Here is an 18,534-nt window from a genome sequence, read left to right as displayed (position 1 = left end):
TATTGCATGGATCTACCACACCTTTTCTTGTGAAAGAGGCAGGCTCTTCCATTGCTTGTCTCTCTAAAAACATCCATTGACTTCAATGGACATTTTCTCTCTCAGTGAGGAATGCAGGCTCGAGTCCTTAGGAACACATCCACGCAGAGACCTTGTGGTAAACCTGCAAAAGGTGTAAAACCCCCACATAGGCTGTGGTTTAGCAAAGCACTTAGGCTCAATTTACACACGTGTTTAACTTTATCCACTGTTGTGAATGGTCTAATTGAAGTCAACGGACCTATCTGCAGTGCAAAAAGTTAAGCCCATGTATCTTTGCAGGACTGAAGAGTGTGCTTATGTCCAGTTGACTGCCATGGAATTTATTCATAAACGTAAAATTAAGCCATGTGATTAACAGCTTCGCTGAATCCGGGCCTTAAGTTGGGTATCCACAATGCAGAAGATGGAGAGCTTTTTCCTGAATTGGGTCCACATTAGCCTGTTAACGGGGTAGTCAATTATTTTTTGTCACGGTCCAAATTTCTTGGTCAAAGTAGAGTCAAGGTCCAAACTTCAGAGAAAATAATAAAAAATTAACAATAATGATAAGTAAATAAAAAGATTTCAGGGTCCATTCAAAAGCATCTAGTGAGTCGGATTTGGCTCATGGTCCGCCTATTGACTACTCCGGTCATATTTTGGTTTTTATAGTACTTTTATTCATGTTGATGGCTTCACTGTAAGAATACAACAAAACATCAACGCATCCAGCAGGATTGTCGTAGGTAATCCGAGTGCTGTAGTGAAGTACTAAGTGGATAGAAAGACAGCAAAACAAACACATGCAATGTTTAGGGTGCACTTGGGAGCAGAAGCAAGAGAGCTAGAATACAGTAGGCGGGGGATTTTCCAAGGGCCCAGCACTGGCCTAAACTCTGCCTTCAATGGAGGCAATGGTAAAATTCCCACTAGCCTAGCTCTGCTTCTGTTGGAGTCAGTGGTTACCATTGACGTCAATGGGAGCAAAATTAGGCCGAGACTGGGGGCTTTTGAAAATCTTCCCCTAGATAATAAGGAGCAGAAATTGCCACAGAGGTCCCCAAAGGGATCATGGGTGTATGTGCAACGTGCCCAGTCATTGAATGGTGTCATCAGCCAGGTGGAGAGACGGCAGCCCGCCGTTGAAGTTAGTCAGTGGGCACTCGACGATGATATGTGACAGTCTGAAACTGACCTCAGGATGGAATGCCTTCTCTCTCCCTGTGACTGTTGGAAGGGGAAGCCACACCCTGACCGCTTAGCCAGAGGTGGAGTACAGAAATCAATTTAAAGAGCCCTTTATTTCGAATTAAATAGTGTCATTGTGTGGACGGGTGCAGGGTTAATTCGAATTAACGCTGCTAAATCCGAATTAAAATTGTAGTGTAGACCAGGCCAGAGGGAACATCACCTTAACAGCAGCCCTTCGCAGATGGACCATTGGAGGATGGGCCAAGTGTAACAAGAGAAAGTGGAGGGGATGGGTGGAACTCCAAAAAAGTAGGGAATTGGACAAAACAAAAACCAACCAGCATTCTTGGGATTATGTGTCTGCTATTAGTGGCTGCAGAAATAACCCTCCTGTCCCAAACACACAGAGAACGATGAACACCCAAAGGAACACCCTGTCTATCACCATAGCCACGTACTTCCAGTCATCCTCCACCTGCAATGCAGAAAAGAAAGGATACACCACATTAAACATACTATGCATGTGATTGGTGCATTTGATCCCCTGCTAGAAATAATTGTACTGAGTAAGGGGCTTGTGAGCGTCAGGAAGAAGAATATACACGAGCTATGAAATTTACAAAAGTGACGAATGCTTGCCTCAATATTTGGGTGCTCAAAGCGGCCTGATTTCCCAAGGGTGAATGCTCAGCGCTTCAGTGTGCCCAAAGTTGGGCTCTCAAAAGTCACAAATGACTTTGGAAAAATCTTGGACACAACTGTAAACCCTTGGCCAAGTTTGTAGTGTCTCTTTTAAATAGGCACATCCGCTGCAAACAACAGAACCATGGTAGATGCTAGCCGTAGCGTCAGATTCTGTGTCAGGTACACCCATGTAAATCCAGGATAAGTGATGAACTGGAGAGCAGAATTCGACTCTAGGACTTCAAGGCAGGGAAAAAATATGGGCTATAAGAATCAATCTCATTAGTTCAGGGTTAGGATAAAAACCAAAAAGCTCTAAAACCTCCCACAAAAGGAAAAAGGAAAAAGGTTGCAACAAATAAGAAAATAGAAGCAATTAGTCAAGCCCTGCTCTCAGTTACATTGTTGGAAATCCAGTGAAGCAAATGGAGTTCATCCTCCAGATTTCTACTGGTGTAACAGAGAATTTGGCCCGACAGCTGATTCAAGAGACAGTTTCCATCTGCGGCCTCATTCACCACCGTGCTATTCTGGTCAAACTCCACCAATTTCAGTCCAAAATGGGGAATCAGACCTGTAACATATACCAAAGTTCTTAAACGATTGAGCCAAGCATGTGCTCAAGTGGGGCCTAAGTGCTCTCAGGACAATCAATGGAATACACACCAGACAGGAAGCTATTGCCCTTTAAAACCCTGCATTAAACCAGCTCAGCTATTAGTAGCAAAACCATCAAATCCAAATTCAAACAATGCAGCAGCAGCACTTATATAGAGCCGAAGACTGACACGGTGCGTTTTTCTCTCCGCCCTGTTCTCATGCTATTTCAGGCCAGCACATCAGCAGGGTCTACTGGAACTCACAGGAGAGAGGCTGTTTCTGCAAGATTTCTAGCCCCGTTTTGCTGCCAAGTTCAGAAAGTAAATATAAACCAGAGAGAAGCTGTATCCAAACCAAACTGACCCACCCAGGCCTTCTGAGGCTCCTTTTCACTAGTACTTAGCCCGGGAATATTCATTTTTTTGTGGCTAACTCTGAGCTGACATTGTCCCTTTCATGTCTCCTTCCCTTTTCAGCAGCCTTCTCCTTTTTACGGGCAGGGTTGTGGTAGCCGTGTTGCAGAGAGACAAGGTGGGTGAGTGGACCAAGATCCGTTGGTGGGAGAGACAAGCTTTCGAGTTACCCAGAGTTCTTCTTCAGGCCTGGCAAACTAACTCTGAATGTCGCTGCTAAATGCCAGGTGGACCAGATGGAACCACTCATGCTAAACAATCTGCTCCACCTGGCATTTAGCTGTGAGGCTGGGAGGTCCTTTCCCAGCCCGGAAGCAGAGCTCACTATAAGCTCGGAAGCTTGACTCTCTCACCAACACAAGTTGGCCCGATACACGACATTACCTCACCCACCTCGTTTCTCATTTTTATGACACTTTTGCTCCTTCCAAAGGTTGCTGCTGTGCTCTGTGTGAGTGCAAATACAGCCCCGATTCCTGTAACCCTTTCAAAGTGCTGCTGTCCTTTTGACACCTTCCAGCCTTCTCTCCACGGCGGGCCCGAGCAGCAAGCGGTGTTCTGATGAGTACGAAGGGTTGCCCAGGCATTCCCTCCCCCCCGCTTTGAACAGAAGCAAAATGCCCCTGTTTTTCACTTGTAATACGTTTTGAAAGGCTGGAGCCGGTCTCTTGCGATTGATGAAGAGCTGCTGATGCGCAGTTTAAACCGAGAACGCAATTTGAAGTAGAGTTAAACCGTGCCGCAAGTGCACAAAAAGAGCAGAAGCTGTTAGGGAGTTGTTCGAGGTGTCTAATCTAAGGGGCATGTTCTGGCTGCTTTGTGCAGCTCCCGGGAATCAAAGCTGCTGTCATCTCGGTTTAGCTAAAATGCACCAGTGAACCTGTCTGGGGATTGGTCCTGCTTTGAGCCGGGGGTTGGACTAGAACCTCCTGAGGTCCCTTCCAACCCTATGATAGCGGACAAGCACTGGTTACATAGATTGGTAATGCAATGTTACACCATGCAGGGAAAGACATGCATGCCACACCCTTTCAAAGGGTGGCAGAGTCCCCATCCCAGCATTCACTTCCTCAGGCTCCAGGCAGCACTCTGGCCTAGTGTGCCAGAATTCCTGGCTGCAGAGTGGCAAGCCATGGGCACCCCTCACACCATGGCCCTGCCCCTTAGGGCTGCAGCAGCTTTCAGAGCTGAGCTGTCTGGGACAGTTCACACCTCTTAGAGCTATCATTTCAGGCTGCCTGCAGACTCAGGCAGGCGTCAGTGACACTAGGTCATATTTCCAGGTTTTTCTTGGCATCCACAAGGGCTAGAACATTTTTTTTTAAATGGCAGCTGGGACTCTGTGCTCATGTGACTCCAGGAGTCTTAGGTATGGCCTGTTGTGCCTTTGTCTTAATCTGGCCCTGCTCAAAAGCCCCTACTCTTCTGGGGAGCCACCTCCTTCAGAGCCACAATCTGGCCCTCTGCTCACCTTCTCTGCAAACGGTGGTGGCCAGATGGTCAGCTGGTGTAAACCAATGAAGCCACATTGAGTTCAGCGGAGCTGCCCTGATTGACACCAGCTGAGGATCCGGCCCTTGAGTTCCTAGGATTCTAAACTGCGCCCTCAGAGCATCACGTCCTATGCCAGCTGTCTCGGTTCGGATGAAAGATTCATTATTCTGCACAAGCAAACCCAGGAGCCGAACACCGAGTCTTGTTTTTAAAAGCCTCTTAATCCCCCCACCCCCAAAACTGCTGGGAATCCCAGGCAGAGGGACGGACGTACCTGAAGCCCAGGCGCCTATCTCAGAAAGGGGAGGGGCTTAACACTCACCCCTCAGCTTGGCCTCTGGTGGGGAGCCACCTACCGTGATGGCTTCTGTGAATCCCATTCCAGTCTAAGGCGCCTACTTCTCCCCATTCGTTGCATAGGGAGCTTAGGCACATAACCCAGGCTTTGTGAACCCCAGTGATTTTCTAAGGGCCGAAACCTGACGCTCAGCATCACGACACCTACGTTTCTTTGTGCCTCGAACCCTAAGTGACTTGCCCGAGGGCACACAGGACATCTGTGGCAGAAGTCGGAACTGAATCCAGGTTCTGCACCTTAACTGCACCTTAGCCTTTCTCTCAGCACTTTTTAAAACTGAGCCTCTTGTGAGCGAGGGGTGTAGAAGGAAGCGTTACAATCCATTATCATCGCTGCCAGAAAGCAGCATGCAAGGAAGAAAAGCCCCTTGAACTCCCAACGGAGGAGTCCTGAGGCTGCTACACAAGATTACAGTGTCAGTTAAAGCGTGCAAGGAAAGACATAGGGGAGGGGATAGCTCAGTGGTTTGAGCATTGCCCTGCTAAACCCAGGGTTGTGAGTTCAGCCCTTGAGGGAGCCACTTAGGGATCTAGGGCAAAATCAGTACTTGGTCCTGCTAATGAAGGCAAGGGGCTGGACTTGATGACCTTTCAGGGTCCCTTCCAGCTCTATAAGATAGGTATCTCTCTCTCTCTCCCTATATATATATATATATATATAGGCCACAAAATAGTAGACTGAGGTGATACTGCACTGAGATCCTAGGGAAGAAGGAGGGTTTCTACCTATAAACTGGCAGGAAAAGAGATGCTAATAATGGATGTGGGTGGCAAAGTCTGTGATACCTTAAATAAAGAGAACAGGGTTGGACAGTCACAAAGAAACAGAGACTTCTGCAACCACAATTTTCAAACAGTCATTAGTGATTTTGTTTCCTCTGTTTTTGGGAGCCCAACTTGAAACACCTTAACGGGGCCTCATTTTCAGAAAGTGGCCAGCACCCACCCTCTGAAAATCAGGCCCCTTTTAAGGCGTCTCAAGTTGGGCCCCCCAAAATGGAGGCTACCAAAAATCACTAGCCACCGAGGAAAATGTAGGCCTGTGAAACGATATAAAATGCTGGTAAGAGACGACATGGGAAATCTGAACCTATGTACATGGGTGGGCCCATTCTGGGAGTGAAGTCTATAAACAGAGACAACGGCAGAACCCTGAACACTAAGCAGCATGGGGCTTCATAAACAAACCACTCCAAACAAATCTGGTAACTTTTTGGAGAGTTACAGAACAGCACTATTGACTTCAATGGGACAACTCATGCACGCAACCGCTCCATGCCGGGAGTGGAAGGTTCACCATGCAACCCAGGCAGTGGGAATAACCCTCTTACCTCTTTAGTTTCGTTTTGGCTCCTCATGTTTTCAGCGATGAACTGAACGTTGCTAATTACCTCGCCGACTTCAGCGGAGTACTTGACGTGCTCCATCCCCCATTTCATGGGCTGAGGGCTCAATCTTCTTTTGCCGGTAACAAGTTCGTTCACCTTGTCACAGTGGCAGCATCTCTGCTCCTTGTATAATTTAACGTCTCCATATTGCTTCATCTTGCTAGATTTATTGGCAAGCCCTTTCTTACTCTTTTTAGAGTTGGCTTCCTTCTGCGGCTCTAGAGGTCTCGTCATCATCAGGACTTTGGGCAGGAGCTTGAGAAAGACGCTTTTTACCCATTTGGGCATGGTGTGTGTGGTTGGAGTCCTGTAATGGATGTTCAGCACAAACACTGTGATGACAATTGATAGGGTCACAAATATCATGGTGAAGAGCAGGTATTCGCCAACCAGTGGAATGACCAGAGAGGTTGACGGGATTGTCTCTGTGATCACCAACAAAAATACAGTCAGAGAGAGTAGCACTGAGATGCAGAGGGTCACCTTCTCACCACAGTCAGACGGAAGGTAAAAGACTAATAGAGTTAGGAATGAAATGAAGAGACAGGGAATGATCAGATTAATGGTGTAAAACATGGGTAGCCTTCGGATATAAAAGGAGTATGTTATATCTGTATAGATCTCTTCACAACAATTATATTTTATATCGTGTTTATAGCCAGAAGCATCAACTATTTCCCATTCATTGTTTTCCCAAAGGTCATTCATATCCACTTTGGATCCAATAATCAGGAGGTCAATTTTGGCTTTGTCATATGTCCAGGAGCCAAATTTCAGTGAACAATTCTGATGGTCAAAGGGAAAAAATGTGATGTCCATAGGACAGGAGCTTTTAAAAATAGCAGGTGGAGTCCAAGTGATCATCCCATCATATTTAAGAAGAGCTTTGGTCTTGCTTTCGACTTGAAAATCCCCAACAGCACTAGAAATACAAATGACACAGCGTAAACAATATGAACAAGGAAGTGAAACAGCATCTTATATAAAACGGTGACCTTTGAAAGATGGCAAACGTAAAAAGCACTATACTTGTTATACAAGACGATATCGGGTTTCCAAATTTTATCCGCCGGCACCCGAACAAATTCAATTCCACCATATTCCATTGGATCCCATCGCAATTTATAGTCATTCCAAATCTAAAGGAAGGAAAAATAATTATTGTAAGCCTAGTGTTTTCAACTCACGCGTAAAGATTTGCCTGGAAAAGGTGCGGTGCACCACTAGAAAGCTACGGCTCAGCACTTGGAGAACTTTGGGACACAATGCAACGTCTTAAGTTAATTAACTTAACAGTCCTGCGTCCAGTCCACAAGAGGACTGCTCATGGTTACTCCATCCTCCCTTGCATAGCGCTATGGTTCTAATTACTGGGGATCATTCATGTGGCCTGACTTCTGGCTTGCTGCTGCTCCATAGCCACCAGTCACGTTGACCTATGTGAGTCTCGTGTGGAGATCCTTCTGCCATGCAGGCAGGTGACACGGGGCCTGCTGTCATTATGATCACAGTCCTGCCTAGAGGCCCAACCAAGGTCAGGGCTGTACATACGCATACAGGACAGTCCTTGTCTTGGAGGATTTACAGTCTATATAGACAAGGCAGACAGACAGACAGACACACACACACACACACACACACACAGGAGAGATAAAAGATGTTTTTACCCTGCTAGGAAAGCATACAAGTGAACGTTACCTCCTGACTCTCTCTTTGGTGGCCACGGCTCTTTTTGTTGGTGCGAAGGGCAAAGCGGCTGCAGGAAGCTACGCAAGCAATGCAAGTGGGGGTTTACATAGGAAGGAACGGGTGTGCCGTTGAGCAACATCACAGTGTTCACCTGTCTGCACAATATCTCCCTGAATATTTGGAAAATCGGAGCAAATTTGGTTGCTCTGTTAAGCACCCAAAATTATTGGCTTCCGGATGAATCAGGCATTTAGATTGCTTTTAGGAAATTATTCCTGTCTGTGTGCAGACCTGCATATTTAATTGTCCCTCTTGTGCATAGGCCACACCCAATGACATGAAATGTAGCAGATGAAATGCACAGTAACACAGTTGGTGGAGAAGAATACACAACAGAAATGTGGGAGAACCCTTTGCATAATTTCAAATATTAGGGCACTTAAGTTATGAAACCTTTCAATTGTGCCCTTGGTTAGACTGAGTTCTCTTGAGCTGTGGGCTGGTCTACACTACAAAGTTTGTTGTTAAAATTTCATGCTCCATGCCATGTCATTAAGTTGACCTAAGCCCCAGCGTACAGGAATTCTGCCAGGAATGCAGCTGCTGCAATGTTTCTAGTGCAGACATAGTGTGTTTCTATTAGCAAAGAGATGTTTAGTCTTTAGATCGAATTCAGGCCATTCAAAGCCCTGTGCTGATGCAAAACACATACCGATGCGCAGTGCTGACACTTACATGTCGCAGCCACAGGTTGGTTTCCATAATCTGATTGACTTCATCCTAGAGAGACATAAATCGATGGACACTTTTCAGTCCCACACATCCATACAGCATCCGGAGACATTTACCGGCTAGCCCAAGACAGACAGGAACCAAAACACACATAGGTCTTGAGCCAGCAAAGTCCTGAAGTACATGCCTAACTTTAAGCACCCGACTACATCCCATTGTAGTCAGTGGACACAAAGTTACACAGGTGTTTAAGTGCTCTGCTGGTTTAATGTGCTGCGTCTACACAACACAACACACAATGCAATGCTTTGTCAACGTTAAGGAAAACTGCCCCAGTGTAACTACGTCGATGTAGTCATGCCAGTGCAAACCTCTAACGTAAATGCACTCACGCTAGTACTGAATTCAATGGCTGTTGCATTGGGGCCCTAAAGAGAGAGATTGCAGAGGCTTGGGAACATGCGTTAATTGCAAACAGCAGCCTATCTGTGAGAGCTTAGGCCCTGTCTACACTACGGCTGCAGTGGCACAAGTACAGAGCTGCCGCTATGCCCGGTAGGAGCAGAGTATAGACGCTCCCTACATGGACAGAAGGGGTTTTTCCCATCAGTGTAGTTAATTCACCTCTCCAAGAGGCAGTTACTAGGATGATAGAAGAATTCCATAGACCTAGCTGTGTCTACACTGCTCAACCTAACTACAGCACTCAGGGTGTGACATTTTACACAGCCCTGAGAGAGGTAGCTAGATTGACCTACATTTTAGGTGTAGACCAGGCCTTACTTCGGGTGGGTAATAAAAGTTAAGCATTTGGGGCCAGACTTTAAAGGCCTTTAGGTACCTAAAGATGCAGCTAAGTGCCTAAGAGGATTTTCAAATGCACCTAGGCCCATTGGGAGGCAGGTGCCTAGGCGCTTTTGAAAACCCCACTAGGTGCCCATGTATACCTGTAGGCACCCAAATACCTTTGAAAATCTGCCCCTTAGTTGATAAAATCCAAGAGGCTGGCTTATGATTTTTCAATATGCAAAAATATATATAGCTCCACTTATGTGTCAGTGTGAGTGTGTGTGTGAGAGAAAAAGCAAACAGGAAAACTCCTTTAAACCATCCACAAAAGAGTACAGTTTAATCAGATTCTGCACGTGTACGTCTTGAACCGTTAACTCAAGAAACTTCTAATCATCTGAGCCTTGAAGATTACAGAACTGCGTCTACACAACATGCAAAGAAAATGGCAAGGTCTGTACACACACGAAACTTGTAAATGGCTATTTGCATGTGCACCCACGCTGATTGCACGTGCAATCATGTGTGTAAATTATGTGCATGCAATTGTGCTTGTAAACTTCTAAAGTCAGCCCCCGTGTATCTATTAAGCATGCTGTAATTAACTTACCACATTTGCAAGCTGTGTAATTGCCACTTCAAAATGTACTGTCACGGGATCAGATACATTTTCCACCGGTCTGATGAAGTGGTTGTAATGGGAGAAAAGTTTTTGAAATAACCGTTCTTCTGGTTCACATGCTGAGCAACCTGCAGTGACAAAAATTAACAGAAAGCAGTTGCTGAAGAGGCGAGAGAAAATTTCAGGCCTGATTTTCACTGGGTCCTCAACCCAGCCTCCACTTGTTAATGCAGACGTTTGGTGCACTGACGCGTGAATGCACGGTTTTGATAGAAGAGGGCTCCTTAAGCTAGCATAGCAAGATCCAGTAGCTAGATGCTGAAGCTAGACAAATTCTGAATAGAAGTAAGATGCAACTTATTACCAGAGTGTGTAAATAACCATTGGAACAACTTGCCTAGGGAGGATGTGGTGGATTACCCAATTGTGCCATACCAGGGTACAGTCTAGACTAATGAGCAGCTGTGTCATATCTGGCCTGCAACCTTGGGTGCCTTACAATGCCTTGCTGAAGTAGCTTCCACCTGGGTCGCTCACAAACAGCATTCCAGCATGCCAACCACACCCTGAGTGTCTGTGTGTAACTACAGCCTGCCAGCCACATTTGGGTTCCACTCTGGCTCTCACCAGCCTGGGTTATATTGCAAGGTGACCCCAACACACCCCCAGCCCTCTCCTGGACAATACAAATTATTTAAGGTCTGTTATTTCTTTAAAAGAATAACATGCACACAACTTGCCAACTCCAAAAGGAGTTTCCCAGACACTTCAGTTTAAACACATCGGATTAGATAAACCAATAAAACACGTTTATTAACTACAAAGAAAGATTTTAAGTGAGTACAAGTAATGAGGCATAAAAGTCAGAAATGGTTACAAGAAAAATAAAGACAAAACGCTTACTGGTGTCTGACTTAAACGATATTAAATTCAAAGCAAAGTTCTCTCACCATGAGCTTTCAGCAGTCTTACTGAACAAGCTTCTTAGGTCAGGACTGTTTCTCAAGGGGTCACCACATGAAATTAATAGGTAGCAGGTTTAAAACAAACACAAGAAAGTATTTTTTCATGCAACGCACTGTCAACCTCTGGAACTCCTTGCCAGAGGGTGTTGTGACAGCCAATACTATAACGGGGTTCAAAAGGGAGCTAGATAGATTCATGGAAGATAGGTCCATCAATGGCTATTAGCCAGGATGGGCAGGGATGTTGTTCCTAACCTCTGTTTGCCAAAAGCTGGGATTGGGTGACAGGGCATGGACCACTTGATGATAACCTGTCTGTTCATTCCCTTTGGGACACCTGCCATTGGCCCCTGTCAGAAGACAGGATATTGGGCTAGACGGACCTTTGGTCTGACCCAGTATGGCTGTTCTTATGTTCTCTCAGAATCCAACAAAGGCTTCCTTTGTCACTTCAGGTGCTGTGAAGGGCAGGAGGAGAGAAAGGGGCCCCTTGTGGTGTCTGTCCCTCCTTTGTATAGTTACAGTCCCTCTCTTGAAAAACATTTCTAGCTGGGCACTAGGAGAGAGAGTCTATGTGGAAGGATGTTCCCTGCTGCTTTTTTCCTCACCTGTTTGAGCTTCCTTTGTTTCCCTTCCTGCCTGGTGACTGTTTACTGTTTAAATGCAAATTAAGCAGAACACACATTCCTTTCTTTAGAACAGACTTGTTTGCCAACCTCAGTTTAGAACATGTGTTAATAACAGCACACAGTGGAATCTTACAACCTCGTATATAATGTTGCCACTCATTTTATCAGGATGATACTGATCAGCAAGTTATGAGTTTTAAAATGCTACCTTATCAGGTATGCTTCTACAAAAATTATTACAATAGTCTGTAGGGTGTGAATGCAGGGGTGCATTCTGTCACACCATCACATGAAGTCTTTAAAACAATATTGGATGTTTGGTACTATTAGGATTATTATTAGAGCTGGTCAGAGAATGGAATTTCCATTCATTGAGAAATTCTGAAGTTTTGAATGTTTTTTTTTTCTATTCTGAATTGGAACAAAAAGCTGTATTTTCATAATTTCCTGTAGGATGAAATCCCTCCAAAATTTCAGTCCAGAACTATCAAAAATGTTCAATTTGGAACTACTGAAACATTTTGTTTTGATAAGGGCAAAACATTATAGATTACATTTATTTTCTATTAAACAACATTAGAATATTTTAATATGAAGTTAAAACAAAAAGGAATTGAAAAGATAGACAAAATGAAATGTTTCAATATGACTGAAATCAAGAAACTAAAAATAAACTGTTGTGACTTTTTTCCCGTTGAAGATTTTGTCAAAATCTTACAGTGAAAAGTATGCCTATGAAACTTTTTGATTTTGATGGAACTGCTTTTTCCAACAGAAAAACTGTTCCATCTAGAATTGCCAACTTTCTCGAGGATCCTCCGGTGGGCTAGAGCCGGTGTAGCGCTCCCTGCAGCAATGCCCTCCTCCTGGCCAATGGTACGCAGGACTGGATGTGGCCAGGCGCAAGGAGGCATAGCTAAGGTATTCCTGCATCCGGCTGATCCCCATCCACTGTAACAGCTCCTTGGGGTTGCTGACAACTGATGTAGATCAGATCAGCCTTTAGGCGTCTCTAGTTTGCACTGGAGACTGGTCCAGCACCTGGCTGGTTTCAGAACTGGAAAACCACAAAGAGGGCTTAAAAGAACCTTTGCTTTCCCAGCCCCTCAAATTTGTATTGAGTCTGCTCAGCCAGAGAGGGGACTTGCAGCCTCAGTGGTTGTACTGCACTTAGGACTGGTGCCTCTGCGCACCACCACAATACCGACAGGAAAGAAAAAGAGTAATGCCAAGGGTTGAATTGCTATGGCAACGACGGGTGGGGCTGGGGAGCCAGCGCAGGCCTGAGCGCTGACGTCATGTGCTGACAAAGGCCCATCAGGAGGGGGACACTGTGGAAGAAGTCTGTGGGGTGGCCCCACGTAGCGTGTATGGCAGCAGCCTAGCCCAGAAATGCCAAAGGCCCATGTGAGGCTGGCAGACCAGGTGCCAGCTCATGCCAAGGCCCCAGGCCTCACCGAACGCTGACAAATGCGTAGCTGGAAACCAGGCTGGCTCACTATGCGGTAGCATTATCAAAATAGGTATTAGATGTTAAAGTGGTAAGAATGTGTCTAGACTTTATAAAGTGATTGTAGGATGCTGCCTGTATTAATCTCACCTATAACCTCTATAGCCCGGGGTATAAAGTTACACGGAGCGTTTGCATTGCAAACCTCTGTATTTGGGTCACTCACCAAATAGGAAAAGCAGCACTGATTAAGGTAAAGGGCTTGTCCAGCATCCAAGATGGCCCATTGAAGGCAAATGATGTATTGTGTAGCATCAAAGGACAGAGACTTTGTTGATTGCATTGCTAACTCTCTCCAGGAAGAAGACACATATGACTGAATTTCTCTCATCGGTTTTGTACTCTGGAGTGGAGGGGATAAAAATCCCTGAGAAGGAGAAAATCTCTTTTACGCTGTCTGGATTCTGAGGGCAAGGAATCCTAAACATGAACATAGAGATCCCTATGCCACTTGGCAGGGGTTAACTCTGAAAAGTCATTCAGTGCTGACAAATTACTACAACTCTCTGTCACCTTTTGAAACCATACACCGAAGACACTTGTGTATCTGTTGCCTGCTTTAAATAACTCATTTCTTTTTCCTAACTAATAAACCTTTAGATAATTTATTGCAGGATTGTCTACAGGCATTGTCTTTGGTGTGAGATTTAAGGAACCAATTGATCTGGGATAAGTGCCTGGTCTCTTGGGACTGGAAGCAACTTGAATATTTTGTGATTTTGTGACCATTTATCACATAGTCCAGCTGGCCTGGATGGCAAGATAGACACTCCAGTCTAAGAGGACTGTCTTTGACCCATTATAAGACTATTGTAATATTTTGGGAGATCACATTTGTTAGTGGGTTGGTGAAATCTAATTTCACACAGTTAGGGGTGTCTGCCCTGAGCCACTCCAGACAGCGGGGTAAACTGATACAAGGAGGAAAGGTCAGAACCACGACAGCACCAAGAGCTACTGCTGTGCATGAGTGTCTAGAGGCCGTGACTAAGTAAAGTCCAAGTGCTATGAACCATTTTGGAAACTGGTGAGTGCACCCCACTGGTAGCAGGTGGAGAGACAATCTCCATCCTTTTTGCTAAAGTCTTGTCCACACATGGGAGATTTACAAATGGAATTCTCATTACTGTTATCACCGGTTCTTCTATACCAATGTTAGCACCCACTGGAGTCCGAGCCCTGGAGAGAAAGAACGGTCCAGTGGTTAGGGTACTAACTGGGTGCGGGCTGTGCTTCAGACTTCCTGTGTGACCTGGGCCAAGTCGTTTAGCCTCTCCGTGCCTCAGTTTCCCATCTGTGAAATGGATATCATACCACTGCCCTTCCTCACAGGGGTGTTGTGAGGATAAAAATGTTAAAGAGCATGAGACCCCATTACCATGGAAACAGGGAACAGACAAGTACCTAAACTGAATAGATTAGCTCAGCTCCTGCAGTTTATCCCTGATTTGACTGTACTTCCTGCCAGCAAGTTTAAATAACATGGGGTGAAAACAGGTCACTAGAGCCTTGTCTACACTAGGGCTCCCATCAACACTGAACAAATCCTAAGAATAGTGGGAATTGCTCTTTAAATCATGGTAAATGTTCCACCTTAGGAGTAGGTAACACGTCCATCTTCAACAGGTCACGCCACAGCCAGAAATGTAAATGAGGTGAACGAGGACAAATATTATATGCATGTCTATCCTAAAGCAGCCCATTGCAAGGCATTCCATTGCTCAGATCTTAAGTAGATTTCATACACTTCATTTATTTATTTATTTCAAGGGTGCATTTATTATCTACCCAATAGATTACATCCATTAAGGCCAGAATTTCACCCACTAGTTCTGCAGCAAGCCCCCTGACTTACTGTTGAACTGAAGCACATCTAAATGAAAGACACCCACACTTCATTTCAAGACTGCAAGTGATGGAAAATGTACCTCACTCATTGGCAAGCTGTTCCAAATCTTAAATAGCCTCATCTAAACATTTGCGTCTTACTTTCAATGAGATCTTTGCTGACTTCAGGCTCCAGGCATGGCTCAAACTGAGCTACGCAGCCTGTCATTGTCAAAGAAGACGTAGCATTTGTAGGCCCACAGTTGCTACGCTTGTAAAATGACATTTCTTTCTCTAGGGTGAAATAAAATCAGCCCAAATTTTATACCAATATTAGAATCTGAAATGTTGGTAAATAGGATTTTTTCTTCCATTTATGGACAGACATTTTTAACATTCTACCTATGACCTTATATTTTGTTATGTCTAATCTGCAAATTCTAGAAAAGATGGTTCAAATAATTATTATATATTCTTTAAGTTTGCATATTTATTGCACCTACTACAAACGAAATGCAATCGCTTTTTCAGCTCTCCTGTCTCTCTGGTCACTGTCCCGTGAAACCATGCTGTCTGTAGTTTGTAAGTGGGAGAATGAGCTGCTCCTCAAAGACTCTTGGGACAAAATTCAATGTTTCCCCACACTGTTTCATTTGCCTCTAAGGAAGAGTGAGCAAAAGCAATACCTGCCAGCCAGAGTGACAGAGATTAAAGAGGAGTGAGGTATGAATGAGACCAAGAAGAGCATGTTTGAAATATTCTGGATAAAGTACAATAGCTATTGTCTTTTTAATGGACCTGGCCCTAGATCTATAAGCTAAAGTAACATTTTGAAACAAGATGTTGTTCGGCAGGTAGGTGTTCCGAGCTTCCCCAGTTCCAGGGATTTCATTTATTTTCACATTTGTCTCCATGTTAAAACCCATTTTATTTGTACCATATAAAGTGATACGGTAATTCACATAATGGAGTCCTGGTGACTATGAAGGGTGGGATTTTCCAAAGTTTCTAAGTCACTTGGGAGGACATGTCCCTTTGAAACTCAGTGATGGCGTCTGGTCCAAAGTCATGCAAGTGCTTTTGAAAAATGTATCACACAACTGAAACTAAATGAGTATTTAGTGAGCAACATCTAACTTTCATAAATATGAATGCAAAAACATGCACAGAACCCCACACCTTTAGCCCTTGTTAGTTAAGCAGTGGCTTAACACTAAATCACTTTATCTCCTATTTTCCATGATACTTTAGGCATTTTCTCATTGAATCAAACCAGAATGAAATGTTTTAAGAAAACGCATTCTTAAAATTTGGTTTAATAAACAACCACATGTTTAGTATCCTGGACTTTTACACAAGGTTATTTTAAGTTAAACAATTGGTTAAAACTTTCCATCAAGCTGAATCCAGGAAAATAGGAGCAGGAAAGGGCTAAATCGATTTCTCAGAGACAAGATAAAAAGAAACCTACCTTTAATCAAGGACATGAACGCATATGCCCACAGCCAGAAGCTGGAATAAAAACATCCGAGACACTTCTCCGAAAGCATTGTCCAAACAGGACTTTTGAGAAGAGAGGTTTGGAAAAGCAAAGGAACAGGACACAAGGTGCATACGACCCTCAGTTCTTGGACGGTCTCGGTGATGTAAAGACGTATTTCAGTTCTGCATTCAAAGCAAAATCTGCAGCCAGCGGATCATTACACACCGCACACTGTCGCTCTTACTACTACCAGGAGAAGAGAGCTCGTGCTGTGTGCAGAAAAGGGAACAAAACTGATTAGTGTCAGGAGAATCACCACATTTCCAGTCACCCTCCACCCCTGCCAGGGTCTGTGTGACAAGCAAGAGCAGAAGGGGAGCTGTGTTTGTGGGAGGGGGGAGATCACCACCAGCCCTTAGGAAAGCCAGACAGCACTCCCACTAAGTCGACAACAGTTGCCCACAAGCAGCAGCTCTAACTGTTCTTTGGTGTGGCTTCTCCACAGATCCTGCGTGTAAGGCTAGGAGGATATGCAGGTGACCCCCCCTCACTTGTCTAGATGGGGAGCTTTTCTGCAGCGGGAGAAGTGATATTAGCTAGGTTCAATAATCAGAAACCATCTGAACTTTGAGACAGATATTGCATTACATGCTATAACGGCTCATTGTAGCATTGTTATTATTGTACAGTAGAGCTCACAAGGTGTTAGGTGTTTTCCAGACATTCGAGAAAGATGGTCCCTACCCCAGCAGCTCACAGTTCCAATGCCCTGCTCTAGTGTTATATATACAGTGTGGCACATGTATCACTAAACCTCTGGTACTGGACTGGATTCACAGAGTATTGAAAACTCATCAATTATTATTATTAATTTGGCAGGCGTGCCCAGCAGTCCGAACGGAAAGCAGGGCTCCACTCCAGCATACATTGTATTTATACGGAGTAAGAGACAGCCCTTTGCCCCAGCCCTGCAATGACAGACACACGTATGACTTTATGCTCAGTGCGTAATGCCATTGACTTCCCCCACCCACAGCATATTAAGCACATGTGTCTTTGCAGGATGAAGGTTTACGGAGACAGGCCAGGTAAAAGGCTGGAGAAAAAATCACCTTATTTTACAAATGGGGAACAGAAGCCCCAAATGTGGTTAAAGAGATCTCTGCATAATAACTTCCTATCTAGATGGTTGCTCTAAAAAAGAATCCCTGTTGTGTGAGATCAATCCAGTATAAACGACTGGCTGAAACAAATACTATTAATTTCCAGTCAGTTATTTTTTTGTTTGTTTACACACGTGACATGCACTGATGACAGAAACAGAAGAAAATGCCTTTGTAGTACAGAAGCAAATGCTACAGTTACGGGTGAGAAAGTATTTCTGTTCTAACCACCTCTTTTCAGTTGCTAACAAATAGACAGAAATATAGAGGTTGGGGTGAAAAAATAGGTCTGGGACATTAGCATATAAGGTGATGTTTGAAGTGGGTGGGGTCACCCAGTCCAGGAGACTTCAGTGGGCTTTGAATCAGGTCCAGAGAGAGGAGGAGGAGGAATAGCCATCAAAATGGGTGAATTAAAACAATTCCAGGAGGTTAAAAAACCTAAAAAACTAAATGAATTTTTCTTCAACTTTTTGGTTCAAAAAATATTTTGGTTGACCCAAAACGATTTCTCTGCCAAATTTTTGGTATTGCCAGTGAACTGAAAAAAAAGTGGGTGAAGGAATATCTTTTAGTGGACCAACTTTTCATATGATCTCACCCCCCTGTTCTCTCAAATATCTTGGGACCGACATGGCTACAACACTGCATGCAGTGAACTGAACAATCAGTTATTCGCACCGCTCTATTGTTGAGTCATTGGTATAACAGAGAGCAGATGAAGCCGTGGGTAACCGAAGTAAATCGATCACTTGCCAGTGGCGTGTCTGATGTACCCACCATTGTAGGATCAAGTTGCCAGATACAAGCTTTAAGAATACGTGGCTTGTCCTAGGTTTAGTCACCTCTCATTCCCCACTTTCTTAATTGCTGCAGAGGGAACATTGACTCAAAAGCTTCTATGTGCTTTCATCCAATGTTAATGAGCTGACTCAGTGTTGTGCGTTGAACTCATTTCAGAAGAAAAGATGGCTCAT

At 44.4% G+C, this 18,534-nt stretch overlaps 1 protein-coding gene across 1 annotated transcript; it reads right to left on the bottom strand.

Moving 5' to 3' along the window:
- Window positions 1–561: 561 nt before the first annotated feature.
- On the bottom strand, window positions 562–16,457 carry CHRNA6 (cholinergic receptor nicotinic alpha 6 subunit). The gene is made up of 6 exons (XM_034774639.1): window positions 16,383–16,457; window positions 9,969–10,108; window positions 8,573–8,617; window positions 7,178–7,287; window positions 6,092–7,070; window positions 562–1,687 (listed from the first exon to the last, which is right to left on the bottom strand). The coding sequence occupies exons 1-6, from the start codon at window positions 16,396–16,398 to the stop codon at window positions 1,565–1,567; spliced, it is 1,413 nt and encodes a 470-aa protein (XP_034630530.1). The 5' UTR covers window positions 16,399–16,457; the 3' UTR covers window positions 562–1,564.
- Between the last annotated feature and the right edge of the window lie 2,077 nt (window positions 16,458–18,534).

The sequence above is a fragment of the Trachemys scripta genome, chromosome 6 (genome assembly GCF_013100865.1).
Source record: "Trachemys scripta elegans isolate TJP31775 chromosome 6, CAS_Tse_1.0, whole genome shotgun sequence".
NCBI classification, from domain to species: domain Eukaryota; kingdom Metazoa; phylum Chordata; order Testudines; family Emydidae; genus Trachemys; species Trachemys scripta.
This window is presented reverse-complemented; position numbering and strand designations above follow the sequence as displayed.

Excerpts from the sequence above, each read along its gene's own strand:
- CHRNA6 (XM_034774639.1), bottom strand. Across the intron at positions 7,071-7,177 it reads GATATCGTCTTGTATAACAA|TGCTGTTGGGGATTTTCAAG; the intron begins GTATAGTGCTTT and ends TTGTATTTCTAG. Across the intron at positions 1,688-6,091 it reads GCCAAAACGAAACTAAAGAG|GTGGAGGATGACTGGAAGTA; the intron begins GTAAGAGGGTTA and ends TCTGCATTGCAG.